This window comes from Nelumbo nucifera, chromosome 2, assembly GCF_055504915.1.
Source record: "Nelumbo nucifera cultivar China Antique chromosome 2, China Antique-T2T, whole genome shotgun sequence".
NCBI classification, from domain to species: Eukaryota; Viridiplantae; Streptophyta; class Magnoliopsida; order Proteales; family Nelumbonaceae; genus Nelumbo; species Nelumbo nucifera.
In genome coordinates this window covers 87965350-87979182 of record NC_142650.1, presented here as the reverse complement: position 1 = coordinate 87979182, position 13833 = coordinate 87965350, and the positions used below count along the sequence as shown (strand labels likewise).

At 38.7% G+C, this 13833-nt stretch overlaps 1 protein-coding gene across 2 annotated transcripts; it reads left to right on the top strand.

Annotated features, from left to right (window-relative positions):
- The first annotated feature begins 9449 nt into the window (after positions 1-9449).
- On the top strand, positions 9450-11997 carry LOC104606059 (uncharacterized). 2 transcript variants are annotated; one of them, XM_010271098.3, is made up of 2 exons: positions 9450-10003; positions 10332-11997. In XM_010271098.3, the coding sequence occupies exon 2, from the start codon at positions 10333-10335 to the stop codon at positions 11650-11652; it is 1320 nt and encodes a 439-aa protein (XP_010269400.1). In that variant the 5' UTR covers positions 9450-10003; position 10332; the 3' UTR covers positions 11653-11997. The 2 variants fall into 2 exon arrangements, with proteins under 2 accessions (XP_010269400.1, XP_010269399.1); XM_010271097.3 differs by having other exon boundaries at positions 10191-11997.
- The last annotated feature ends 1836 nt before the right edge of the window (positions 11998-13833 follow it).

Genomic DNA, 13833 nt, shown 5'->3' with positions numbered 1-13833 from the left:
CTACTTCGGAGTTTCATCGCCTTTGCTAGGGACCTCCTCAGGGGCATTAACCGGACTGGTGGCCTCTACATCATCATTGGCACCTTCGTCCTCAGAGTCTGGATCATTCGCTGACTAACGCACTATGTCATTAGTGATCCGCGAAGTAGTGATGGCGCTTGTATCAAGACCGGGATAGATGTGCCTAATTAACTACCGGCTGAGCTTGAAACCCTTGCGGTAGGCCTCGGTCATCATGTTGTCGAACCTCGAAGACTTAACATAGTCAATGACAACCTGGACCTTGGTCTCCTTGAGGGCATCTTCGAAGATCTCAGTCTTCTCTTTGAGGTCATCTCTGAGGTACTCCACCTCATGCTCTAGCTTCCCTTTCACCACCTTGAGGCCCTACACTTCAAGCTTCAGAGCATCCCGGTCTGCCTTGAGGCTGACCATCTCGAGCCTCAAGGCCTCTTGGCCAACCTTGAACCCATTCAGCCCAGCCCTCAATCTGTCCTTGTCTCGGGCCAGCTCGCTCTTCTCTGCCAACAACACCTCGATGAAGCTCTTATGAGCTGAGGCATCATTCTACAAGTGGTGGATCTGACCGCGAGCTGCCCTCAATTTGGTATGGGCTACGCGGGATGACTTCTCAACTTCCAAAGCCCGTCTCAGATGCCGATCAGATTGAAGGGTCAGGGCACACACGGTTGAGTTCACCTACAAAAAGGAGACCAGTTAAAGAAAAAAGGGGGAGAAGAAAAGGAAGAAGGAGAGAAGAGGGTCGTTCGCAAGGAACTCACCACCATGGTATGAGAAGCAGCTCGGGCACCAAGCTGACCAGGAGTGAGATCAGCCCATTCTGAGACTTCCTCCAGGTACGCAGCCTCCTTACTCTTCTGAAGGCTGCATTGGGGGTTCAGAATGCTTTGACCCTCCTGACTCCCCGAGCTAGATGTCGACATCTCTGCCGCATCGGTGGACTCCTCGGAAGCTTCAGTGGCAACTTTAGCAGGACAGGCCCCGGCTGCAGCCTCTACAGGGCGGGCCTCAGTGGCAGCTTCTGTAGCATCCCCTGCAGCAGTCTCGGCAGGCTTAGTGGTGGGCTCTGCCGCCATCTTGGGCCCCTGAGGTGCCATGTCCCCCTCCAAGTCGATGACAGGTTGAGCACTGGGGAGCTCGGGCTCCGGAGCCGGGGCCTGTGGAGGCTGAGCCTCGGCAGAGGCCTGCGGGGACTCCATGCACGCCTTCTTCGCTACACGCTTCTTTCTCTTCATCTGGCAGAAGAGCCTCTGACTGTCTATTTTCTCCGCCTCCATGGAACCTGCAGTGAAGCTCAGCGTTAGTAACCCTGAAGTAAGTATACAAACAAAAGGGTCGAAGTAAAGACAAACCTACCCGGGCTCAAGCCGGCCTGGATGAGCTTCTCCTCGGCTGTGAAGTCCTTGTAATTCAACCCGAGCTGAGCCCACGACTGAAGTGACTTCTTAGTCTTCCCATCGAGGATAACACCGGGGTCTTGAACGGCCACCCTCCAGTCAGTAGGGAAGGGCCACCTCGTGCTGCTCCGAACTGCGAAGTAGTCCCACTTCCAGGCCGGGACTTTACTCGGGAGCTTATGCATTAATTTAAAACCTAGGCGGGGAGACAAATAATAAGCCTGCCTGTGCCCGGGGAGAGCACCCGAAGCGCTCTTCTTTATTGCCAAGATGGTACTGAGGATATCTAGGTCAATGGGGAAGGAGCAATCGCAGCAGAGGGATATGGTCCCAACCACATTTCGTATGGAATTCGGGTGAAGCTGGTCCAAGGTAATGTTAAAGTGCATCAGCACCTCAACAATCAGAGGGTGAAGAGGAAGACGGAGTTCGGTGACCAGTTTCTCCCTGAAGACCACGATCTCATCGGGACCATGCTCCCATGGAAAGCTGCCGGTAGGAAGACTGCAAGAGTACTCCCAGGAAGGTGGAACCTCTGTATGAGGTCCTGGAGTCTCTCCAGAGTCATGGTGGAAGGGCCAAACTGATCTGGCACCTGACCTCAGTGGGAGGTGGATGCCAGACGACCCGAAGCCACCCGTACGTCGGACGGCTGGGCGGCAGAAGAGCCACCTTGAGCCGAGGTACCCACCTTAGGCTCGTCGATAAGGCTATCTACACTAGACGACATGATAACACGAAAAGGAAAGAATGTTCAGAAAAGAAAAAGAACCTCAGGGACTCACCGCAGGAAACGCGAATCGAACTAAGGGAATAACCAAGCTAGAAAACCCGAACTAGGAACCTCAGACGCGAGCTCAACACTGACGCTGAAGACTTTGTGGCGAAGAAACGACCAAGGGTCCCCCACTATTTATGGCCACTGCATTCGGGCGTTAACGGTCAAGATTGAGATGATCCAACGGCTCTCAAAGAAACCGGCGATGGGCTCTTTGAGGCGAAATCAGTTTAGCACATTTTTTGACGTCTGCGAAGTCCAAATCGCGTGAGGTCCGCGCATAAACAGAACGCGACCCGGTTTTCTCTTGATCGAGCCGGGCACTGGACCGGTCCAGCTAGACGAAGCGCACGGCGGAGTGGCATGAGTTCCGAAGCCAAATCCACCCGGCACATCATGAACTCCCTGCACTGCATCAACACCGCCAGCACAGGGAGTGGGGGGCAATTGATGGAGGGTGATTTGGCCCGACCTCGTAGCACGGGTACGCATGGGCATGACCTTGCTCAAGCAATGACTCAGCGTGACAGCACAGCAAGCGCAACTGCAACTCAGTAGGAAGGGCTCACTGAGTTCAGCCTGGCATCTCGGTGGGTTAGGCTACTCGCCGAGAGCCGCTTGGTCGGCACCTCGTTCCCAAGACTGAGGCGCTCCGAGCTACCTCCGAGCTCGAGGCCCCCTGACCTTTCTTGATGCCCGAGCTCCTCCCAGTGGATTTTAGGCCACTCCCAAACAGGAACACCCCGATCCGCGTCTAGATACCCTGAGGTAGAGTCACCTCGGGCCAGACAGTTCGACGTAGCTTGCCATAGGCAGCTCGCCACTGGCAAGGTAATTCGGTACCGGGGAGCTCGCAGAAGAGTAATTCGGCACATCGTAGGAAGGCCTCCTGCCTAACCACCATACCTGACAAACCTAGAGACTACAACCACGTCTCTCGTCAGACAGTGTTGTGCCCGCCACCTTTAGAAGGTGTCTTACACCTGACAGGTACGTACCCTGCAAGGACGGTCCCGCACATGCCACCTCAGCCCTGGCTGTAACGGCTGCGGCAGGATGACAGTGGCGGTTATACCTGCCCTGTCAGAGGCAGGTAGGCCTGATTCGACAGAGTTCTGTAATAAGTAGCCCAATCTCAAAGGACAAAGGTAACTTCCTGGTACTCGCGCTATCTACACTCTTAGCTTTCTTCCTCTCTTTGCATCTTTCACAGAACTCTAACTTAAGCATCGGAGTGTTCCCGCCGGGCAAGCCCCCGGGGATCTCTCATCTTCTCCATCTCAGGTACCTTTCAGGAGCCACGCAAGCGCCAACTAGGAGTGACCGAATCGCGCACCATCAATTACTAATAATAATGATTTTTTCTAAAATTTAATTACTGATTATAATTACTTTTTGATAATTAATTCTTTAATTATAACAATGATAATTATTACTTCAGAATGTTAATTCATTAGGATAATTAATAAGTATTTTAATAATGTTAATTATTAATTGGGGTATAATCATTTTATATTTATATTAATTCATATTAATTATTATATAAATATATATTTAGTGTTAATTATTTACATTGTTATTATTATAAGTAATTATATTTAATACTATTATTATTCTCCAATAAATATTTCATTTAGTGAAAGTTAAGTTATAAAACTTTCAATTATTCATTATTTTTAAACTAAAAGAATTGTAAAAGAAATTATTATTTAGGAATTAACTAAAAATCATAATTATAACAAATTAATTACTTCATAATAATAATAATAATTTAATATTACTGATTTCAACGTCAATACACACATAATAGGAATATATTATTAGTAAATAATAGTAATAATAATATACTTATTATTATTACTAATTTCATAATTATTAATATATTATTAATCTATATTACTCAATAAAGACAAGGAATAAAAGAAAAATCAAATTAGCACTAAATGAATGAAACTAAAAATCTACAAGTATTCTAATTAACTTGAATTTGACATAGCAACATGCCCAAAATTATAATTTCAACATACATTTCCTATTTGTATCTCCCAATTCCCATAATTCAAGCATTCCATTAGGTTATGTACAAGTTTCCCTACATTTTTAGTAAAGATAAATTCCAGCCAGTCTATGTACATTGTGGGGAGCTTAGACTTAAAATCCATAACTATGATCAACCAAAAGAAGCATTGCCACCTAACTTAGAGGTGACCTCCACACTCAGAATGGTCTCATTGTTCTTCTTTCTTTCATGTTTCCTCTATTGGATGGGCTTTGGGGTCCTTATTATATTATCAGTTGATTGTAGCCATACATGATGATGATTTGATTGTAGTCATATATTTTTCATCTCTTACTTCAGATGATGGATGCACCTGCAAATGTTGTTTGGCATGGATTGTTTTTCTTAATGAGTTGGAAAAAAATATTTTAGGTAAATATTTAAATAATTACAATTTTAGTTAAAATTATTACTATATAACAAAATTTTAAATTAAATACTAAAATAAATTATTAATAATAATAGTAATGGTTAAATTAAAGTAATAAACAGTTCAAGTTGAATTTAATGACCCGTATAATTTTACGGATTTGACATATAAGGGTCAATTTATATGGACCTGTACGTAGACTTTATGAGTGTCTTAAAAATGGTAGTTTATAAACAGTAATAAAAATGGTAATAAAAATTATTAATGTTTATTCATAGTACTTAATACGGGATCATTCACTAGTTAGTGACAAAATTAAAGAGCTAGGAAACACTAACCACAATAGAACAAGGATTCTGAAACACGTGGCAAGGGATTTTGAAGACGTTGCGCAATGATTTATTGGTTTTATTTATGGTCCTTCTATTAAGACTCAGCGTAATAGATTTTGGGCTAAACTTAATAAATGGCTTGAAACTATAGATCTGCCCTATGTTTTGATAGGAGATTTTAATGAGGCAAGATTAGTTGGGGTTCAGGACCCTAGTTTTTCCTCCACCCATGCCAGGAATACTTCAACCCAGTATAGGAATCTAATTATGGATCACAATCTGTTGGAGTTCGGAATATAAGGTGAGGGCTTAACTTGGTCAAATAAATGAACCTCAGGTATCCGTTTAAGAAGGACTCTTGATAGAGCTTTAACCTCTCCTGGATTTCAGCTTTCCCTAATGTTAACCATCACCCACTGATCCTGGATATTAGCCCAAAAAAACTAGTACCCTAGACCTTTCTGATTTTATGAAGTGTGGTTATCTGACAATTCTTGTAAAGAAGTCGTAAAGGATGGTCGAAGACTCCAAATTAATGGTCATGCAACTTAACTTACTTTGAAAATGTCCATCTAATCAAATCGATCCAAACTTAAAACTAAAGCAGCTGGAAGAACAAATTTTTGAGGTTGAACAATCTTCTCCCTGGGACCAAAATGCATGAATTATATAAAATGTATGAACTCATCTAAACCCAGGTGGAGAGCTTTTGGAGACAATGATCACTCTGGCTACAACTAGGAGACAAAAACACCAATTATTTCCATCGGAGTACCATATTTCGGCAGAAAAGAAATTCAATTGGTGGAATTAAAAAGATCAAGGAAATTGGGTGACAGAACACAAGAAAATTGTTGAAGTTTTTGTTTCCTACTTTTCCAACTTATTCACTAGACAAAATTCTAGGGATTTGAGCTTTATTTCAAGTTTGATCAATCCCATTGTTACGAAGGTAGATAAATTATCCCTAACACCAATCCCTCGGATGATGAAGTCAAAGGATCCCTTTTTAGAATTGGTAGCCTTAAATTCCAAGGTCTTGATGGCATGTCAGCCTTAGAGTATAAAGAATGTTGGGATTTGATGGATAATGAAATAATAGCTTTTGCAAAAGAAAATGTTGAGAAGATTGAATCATACCTTCATTTGCTTAATTCCTAAAAAAGTAGGTTGTACTCATGTTTAAGACTTCAGGCCAATCAATCTTTATTGTAATGTCTCATAGCTAAAATTCTAGTTAATTCTAACTTTGTACTATTTTGGATGAATGTATAGTCCCTACCCAAGAAAATTTTGTCCCAAGCCGTTAGATGCTTGATAATACCATCATTGCCCATGAGATTATCCATTTCCTTAAACATCAGAAAAGAGGGACAGGCTATATATTAAACTTGACATTTCAAAAGCCTATGATAGACTTGAATGGCCTTTCCTGCTAAGGTTTTGCAAGTCCTGGGTTTTCTAATGACTTCTGCTAACTCATAAGAGAGTGTATCTCATCTGTTTCCTTTTCTGTCCTCATTAATGGAACCTCTAAAGGTCATTTTAATTTTCCCCATCTAGGGGTCTTAGATAGGATGATCCTCTCTCCCTTACATTTTTATCCTTGCAATGGAGTGTCTATCCAGAATTCTTTATAAATTTTAAGAGAAAAGGGGTATAAAAGGAATTCAAATTGCAGTCGGGGATCCTTCCATTTCCTACATTTTCTTTGCGGATGATATTCTCTATTTTCTTAGAGTTCATTGTGAAGATATGGATAATCTTAGGAATTATTTTGCAACAATTCCAAACTGCCTCGGGTCAACTTATAAATTTTGATAAATTGGAATATATCTTAGTAAAAATATACATCCCAGGCATTAAAGAATGATAAGAAGACAGCTTCAAATCAAGCCTCTCTAAAATCACTCAAAATACATAGGGATTCCTCTTTTTAGGTCAAGGAACAAACACTCACAGCTGTTGTTCAATTCCTTATTGCTGGTGTGCCTGAAATAAATTGGCCCAAATAAGAAATTTGGGAGGGTTAGGGTTTTGAACAATAAAACTTGTCAATCAAGTGCTTCTTAAAAAAATAGATTAGAGATACCTCAATGAGCAACATAAGCTCTGGGTGCAGTTTTGTAAGTCTAAGTACCTTAAGAATAACCAACTTTTTCCTTATTCTATTACTTCTTCAAGTTCTTATTTCTGTAAATCCACAACACAAAAACTGCGTAACCTGTTTCCTGAAATAGGTTTCTTGGTTTCTACAAACTCGGATTAGAAAATTGACTAGGCTCCCTGGATTCAAGCTAGGGATGGTTTTAAAATGTTAGAATAGCCTATTTCCCCAAACCTTCGAAAATTTTCCTTTTCAGACTTAATCACCTATAATTCCTGGAATACAAATTTTCTAACTCAATACATCGACCAAGCTCAAATCCATGATATTTTGAATGGGAAAATCTATGATGCAGAAAAGATATGGTATGGAAAGAGTTTTGACCAATCAAATCCCATTCATGAATTTTGATAAATAACACCATGTTCCCTACCATGTTTATGATTCTGTTTTATTGGCCAATTGTTTTTCGGATATCATATCTTTTCCATATCATAGTTGAAAGACATTCATTCTTCCAGAATAAAACTCGTTTGTGTGGATTTGGACCCCTCACTCCTCAGGAAGGTTTTCTACAAAGCATGCTTATGCTCATCTCCAACAACCTAATCAAATCATGCCAAATGATAATCATAAACTTTGTTTAATATGGATTTGGAACTCTTTGACAGCTCCTCGATCCCAAATGCTCTTATAGAGGGTGATTAATATATATATATATATATATATATATATATATATATATATATATATATATATATATAATAATAATTATAGATATATATATGTATATATATACATGTATATATATATAATAAAATTATAAAAAATAATATATATAATAACAATATTATAATTCTTAATTTTTTAAATATCAAATAAAAGTATTTTTATATATAATTTTTTGTTTTTATAAAATATTTTTTCTCAAAATTGAGCTCGAGCTCATCAAACCGAGCTCGAGCCTCGTACTATTCGGCTCAGCTCGGCTCGAATCCACCCCTAAATACCACTTATAATTATCCCTAGTTGAATTTTATAAAGGCACTTTTGCGAAAGCACTTTTATAAAAGTACTTTTATGAAAGCACTTTTACAAAATCAATTTTATAAAATTACTTGTACGAAAGCTCTTTTAAGAAAGTACTTTTATGAAAGCCTTTTATAAAAGCACTTTTATAAAATCAGTTTTATGAAAGCACTTTTACGAAAGTACTTTTATAAAAGCACTTTTACAAAAGTTCTTTTATGAAAGCACTTTTATGAAAGCACTTTTACGAAAGTACTTTTATGGAAGCACTTTATAAAAGTACTATAAAAGTACATTTACAAAAGTACTTACATAAAAGTGCTTTCATAAAGTACTTTTATAAAAGTGCTTTCATAAAAGTACTTTCACAAATGCTTTCGTAAGGGTACTTTCTTAAAAGTGCTTTCGTAAAAGTAATTTTATAAAAGTGCTTTCGTAAAAGTACGTTCATAAAAGTGTTTTTATAAAAGTACTTTCCTAAAAGTGTTTTTACAAAAATAATTTAATAAAAGTGCTTTCAAAGGGTATATTTTGAAAATTTGAAAGCAAATGGAGGACAAATAGTCACAAATGCTTATTTAAGTGCTTATTAGAGGAAAAAACTATCAAATGCCCAATATAAAATAAGTGCTTATTTTTTAAACTAAGCAGTTGAAAAAGTTGGGTGCCAAATGCAAATAAGTGTTTATTCGAATAAGCACTTATTTTTAAGCACTTGTTCAATAAACACTTATTTAAACTTAAGCACTCCTAAACATGGCCTAGATGTAATAAACTACATTTATACTTGTGCAAGCTAATATAAAACTTTTATTTTTTAAAAAAGGGAAAATCTATGATGCAAAAAAGATATGGCATGGAAAGAGTTTTCACTTACCAAAACCCACCCATGAATTTTAATAAATAACACCTTATTTGCCACCACTTTTTGGTCAGTTGTTTTTCGGATATCATATCTTTTCTATAAGATAGTCCAACCCTTAAAAAATTCAGAAAAGAGATTGGAAGGGTATAGCTAATAATTTATATGAAAATAAAATTAAGAAAATAAACATTTTGATCAAAAGCAAATGTATGAATATTTTAAACATTTTCATATCTATTTTTAGAGGATTCTAAACAAAGGAGGTATAATTGCAATTCAAGGAAGGTAATTGTAATTTACACTTCAGGCGACGTTTCAACAACAATTAGATGGGCGGTTTCAACAATTTTCCCTTTATTAAGATAAGTGGACTGCAATCGATCTCTCAAATCTGAATTACAACCCTCTCCTAATCTACTAGTAGCCCCCTATAAACCCCATCTGCCCATGAATTTAATATCAACCCACGGCAGTATTCAGTCCAACCCTATAAATCATAGCTTAGGGTCTGGACTGAACTATAAAATCCCCTAGACATTCTACATAATGGATGATAGGGTACGCCTGTTAAACAGAGAGTTTGGTTCCTTTGAAATAGGATGATTATGATCAGACAGGTCTCTTATGAGTTACGAGGACTACCGTCATCATGGCTCCACAAGTGTTCAACCTCCCTGGTCAAATTGAAAAAAGCTGGACAGTTCCCTCACAAGGCATCTGTTGGAGAGTGTACTGAGGAAAGAAAGGAAAAGTATTTAAAGAATCAAAAGTGATGATGAGAAAAATGGGACCTACTGGGTCCTCCATTTCCCTCGGTGGAGCAGACTCCCCCATGGAAGCGGCAACGTCAAGCAAAGCAAACCCAGAAAGAAAGAAGAGGAACCGCCGACCAACCATAGCGTCATCATCGGTATCACCGACCAACCATAGCGTCATCATCGGTATCGATTTTTTTTTCATCCATTTTTTCACATTCAGTCTCACCTACTCCTACACCAACATCAACTCCCCGGTTTGCAGAAGCTCCAATTACCGATCTTCAACTGTAAGTTTCTCCTCAACTCTTCACCTATCTCTTAAGTTATTTTCTTTTAGGCAGTTAGAACCCACAAAAAAAAAAATAAATCATAGAACGAGAGGAATAATGGGCTCTCCACTGTTTCTTAATCAATTTTCTCTTTAAAACAACGTTGTTCTTGTTCTGGATTATTGTTTCCTCCTCCATTATGCAGGTGGTTGCTAACTCATCTCAGAACAAGAACCAAAATTAGAGAAGGAACATTTGTAAGAAGCTGAAGAAGTTGCTATTGCTAAATTGCTTTCGTTAGGATGGATTCTATTAATGAAATTACTGGGTTCTCTTACAATCCTAGCATGGAAGCTATGGGAGAAGCAGATGGCGACGAGGAGTTCTCTGGGATTCTAGAAATTTATGTTCATCATGCCAGGAACATCCATAATATCTGTATCTATGACAACCAAGATGTCTATGCGAAATTCTCTCTCACTTGCAGCCCAGACGAGACTCTTTCAACTAGAATTGTGAATGGGGGTGGAAAGAACCCTGAATTCAATGAAAGTTTGAGAATGAAAATAACCCAACTAGATGCAGTCATCAAATGTGAAATTTGGATGCTTAGCAGGGCCAGAAATTACTTAGAAGACCAACTATTGGGATTTGCACTGGTTCCCACATCGTTAGTGGCAAGGAAAGGCAAGGTCACCCAGGATTTCACCCTCTCATCCACTGATCTCTTCCATTCACCCGCTGGAGCTGTCAAGCTGACTCTGTTTCTTAACACATCCCTTCCTGTCAGTCCATCCGCAAAGTCCTTTGATGATTCAGCGGCTAATTCATCCATAAGCTCAGAAGTCGTGTTGCTTGATCGCAAAACCTCAAACGCCAGATTGGATCCGGTTGAATATGGGAGTATAGAATTTCCTGATATCAATATAGCAAGGGAGAATCAGAAGTTGGTTTCTCAGTATTTCAACATGGCAGAGCGCAACTCTGCTTTGAGGCCTAGTTTGGCAGGACCTGCACCTTTCCTTCATCTTGGTGCCTGTTCAAAGTCGGTGGATGATTATGACATGACAATAAACTCCTCTGAGGAGAATTCTAGTGGATCTGTTTCTCCAAATGGAAGCCTCCAAAATTCTGGAATCTTTAGTTCTACTACTACTACTACTACTAGCTTAAGTGATGATGGGAACTCGGTTGACTCTATGGAGAAAAAGAGTAATGTGGCTTGTGATTCATCCAATTGTCAGGTTGTCTCTATGTCCATAGACGTTCATCAGAACTCTGGACCATCTCCAGATACTCCAACAACAAAGAAAGGAAACAATGTCACAGATGAGAAAGAGCTGAGTGTCACAAGCAAGAAAGAGGAGAATTCTAAAGGAGGCAATTTGGCTGCTGTTGAACTGGACCCAATATTCACTGCTCCTCTTGGGAACATCAACCTTGAGGCTGAGCAAACAGCAATGCAGCAGAAGATAGTTGACATTTATATGAGGAGTATGCAGCAGTTTACAGAGTCACTGGCAAAGATGAAGCTTCCCATGGATTTTGGAAAACCAGATTCTGATAACCTTGGTGATGTTATACAGAACCATACCAGCAAGTCAGAAACTGATAACAAGAAAAAGGATGGGTCAAGGGTATTCTATGGTAGCCGTGCTTTCTTCTAATTGATTCATGCAATTTAGTTGAACTGGGGAGCTTAATTAATTTACAGTAATTTGGCTATTCATGGTAAGTGCTAGTTATGACATAGGGTCTAAATCTTAAGGTTACTTTTAACTTCTTTGTTTTAGATGAGCAAAGTGTTTATTTTCTTCCCTTTTGTTATTGACATAAAGAAGCCTTCTGTTTTTCTCCTAAGGAGTGGAGATATAGACCCTCTGCTTACAGACCTAAAGTGTGAAAACTTGACCATCCATATTTGTCTGTTTTCCTCTCTCAATTATTTATTTTGTATACTGTGATAACAACAATGTACCTTTATTATATTTCATCGTTGTCTTGTTCTTTGACGTTAGAGATTTTTTAGTTTCTATGATATTTATGTTCCTTGAAAGTAATAGTTGTTGAACAAATATGCTTTATCTTAGCAATAATTAATGCAGAAATTACATCAAAGCTAGTGTAAATGTTTTAGTCTGGCAATTCATCATACAATTTTTCTTCCTTTTACCTGGTTTTTCTCCCAAATTCCAACTGGTTTTTGTTATAATCCTTTTGGCTCCAACAAGACATCTCAGCAGAAGTGGCTTGTTCCTCATTTATTATTCTTTTGGTTTATTTCCATAAAGCTTGAGTAGTGGTAATGTCTGAAGCTCTGAATATCAGCTACTTTCAGTTACATGAAATAGTTATACAATCATGATTTCTTGTTTTAGTTTGTGTGATAGCATCCTGTTGGTAGTATTGCTGTTGTACCCTGTTTCCGACCATGCTGGTATTAAATTTCTTTCCTATTTTCTTGAATGTACTATTTTTCGTTCTGTCCTTCATCTTTTTCTTCTTTTTCCTTCTTTTTTGTTTGGCAAGAGAGGGTTTTCTAGTCAGGTCACTTAGCAAGCTTCCCTAAAAGACCTAGAAATCTTCCATGTGGCAAATTAGATTTTGAGCTAAAAGCAATCTCCAAATTCCTCTCCCCATTCCCTATTCATGGAAAAAATTACTCAAAACATATTGCCACATGTGCAAATTAAAATAAGACCTCTTTCATAGGTCAGTTTTAAATTAAAAAATTGAAGTTTTGAATGGCTACTGCAAGTTATGAAAATTACCAATACAAAGGTAGGGTATATGGCTGATATGGGCTGTGGGATTGAATATGTGACGTATCCAGTGGATCCTGATGGACAGTTTAGATTGAACACAGAGTCCGTCCACGTGGCAGAGACAGATAGGTCCATCTTGGAGAATTCGCTATTTGATCTGATTAGAAAACCTGTTTCTATAGGAGCCATTACTTGGTTCAATGGTAAAATCTTGGGCTGACAAGTGTGAGAACTGAGTGCAAGTCTAAGTCTCAGAACAGACACTTCATTCTGGAAAATGCCAAAGGTTAGGTCTGTATCCAGTCCGCTTCTCCCAAGACCCTGGATAGTCAGGACCAACATTACATAATGGCCCTTTATATATAAGAATTTCTAATAGACTCGTAAAGTATTGTGGTAGACTATATTGTTGCTTCTTTCTAGCATTAAACAGCATATTCAAAATTTTGTGATCTTCAGACAATGAAATGCATGAATTAAATCTTAGCCACATTATTTTTGTGTAGTAATAGAAACTGTTGAGGATCTTGAATAGTTTATGCACCAATTAGGCAATTATGGGTGGATAATGTCTAGGTTCTATTTTTAGTTTCCTTGTAAAAATGTTTATGTTTTGTTCTCTGGTCTGCTTTCCTATGCCATCCATTAGTTTTTTGTACCACTGAAAATGAACAATTCAGTTTCTTCTATCTAATTTATATTTTGTGATGGCATGACATGAACTTCTTTTACCTTTATCCAAATGGCATATCACAAACTTGTTCACTAAAATGGAAGCTTGAGATGTAAACAAAGAATCCTCTAGACAGGCAATAATGCAAAGTTAATAAAGAATTTGCACATAAGATCAAAGTATGCAGGTAATATAAATTTGCATTCCTAGCATATGAAATAATTTAAATTTTATGTCAGTTAAAACAAGTTCTGACTGCTAGTTATAGAAGAAATTATTCATGTGAATCAACAAAGTCAATTGTTACTCACTACTGATATCTTGGGTTATGAAACATGTCTTGAGAGCAGTTTAAGTAGAATCCTACTCAAACAAAATGCTGGATTTACATAAAAGTTGCTAATCACTCT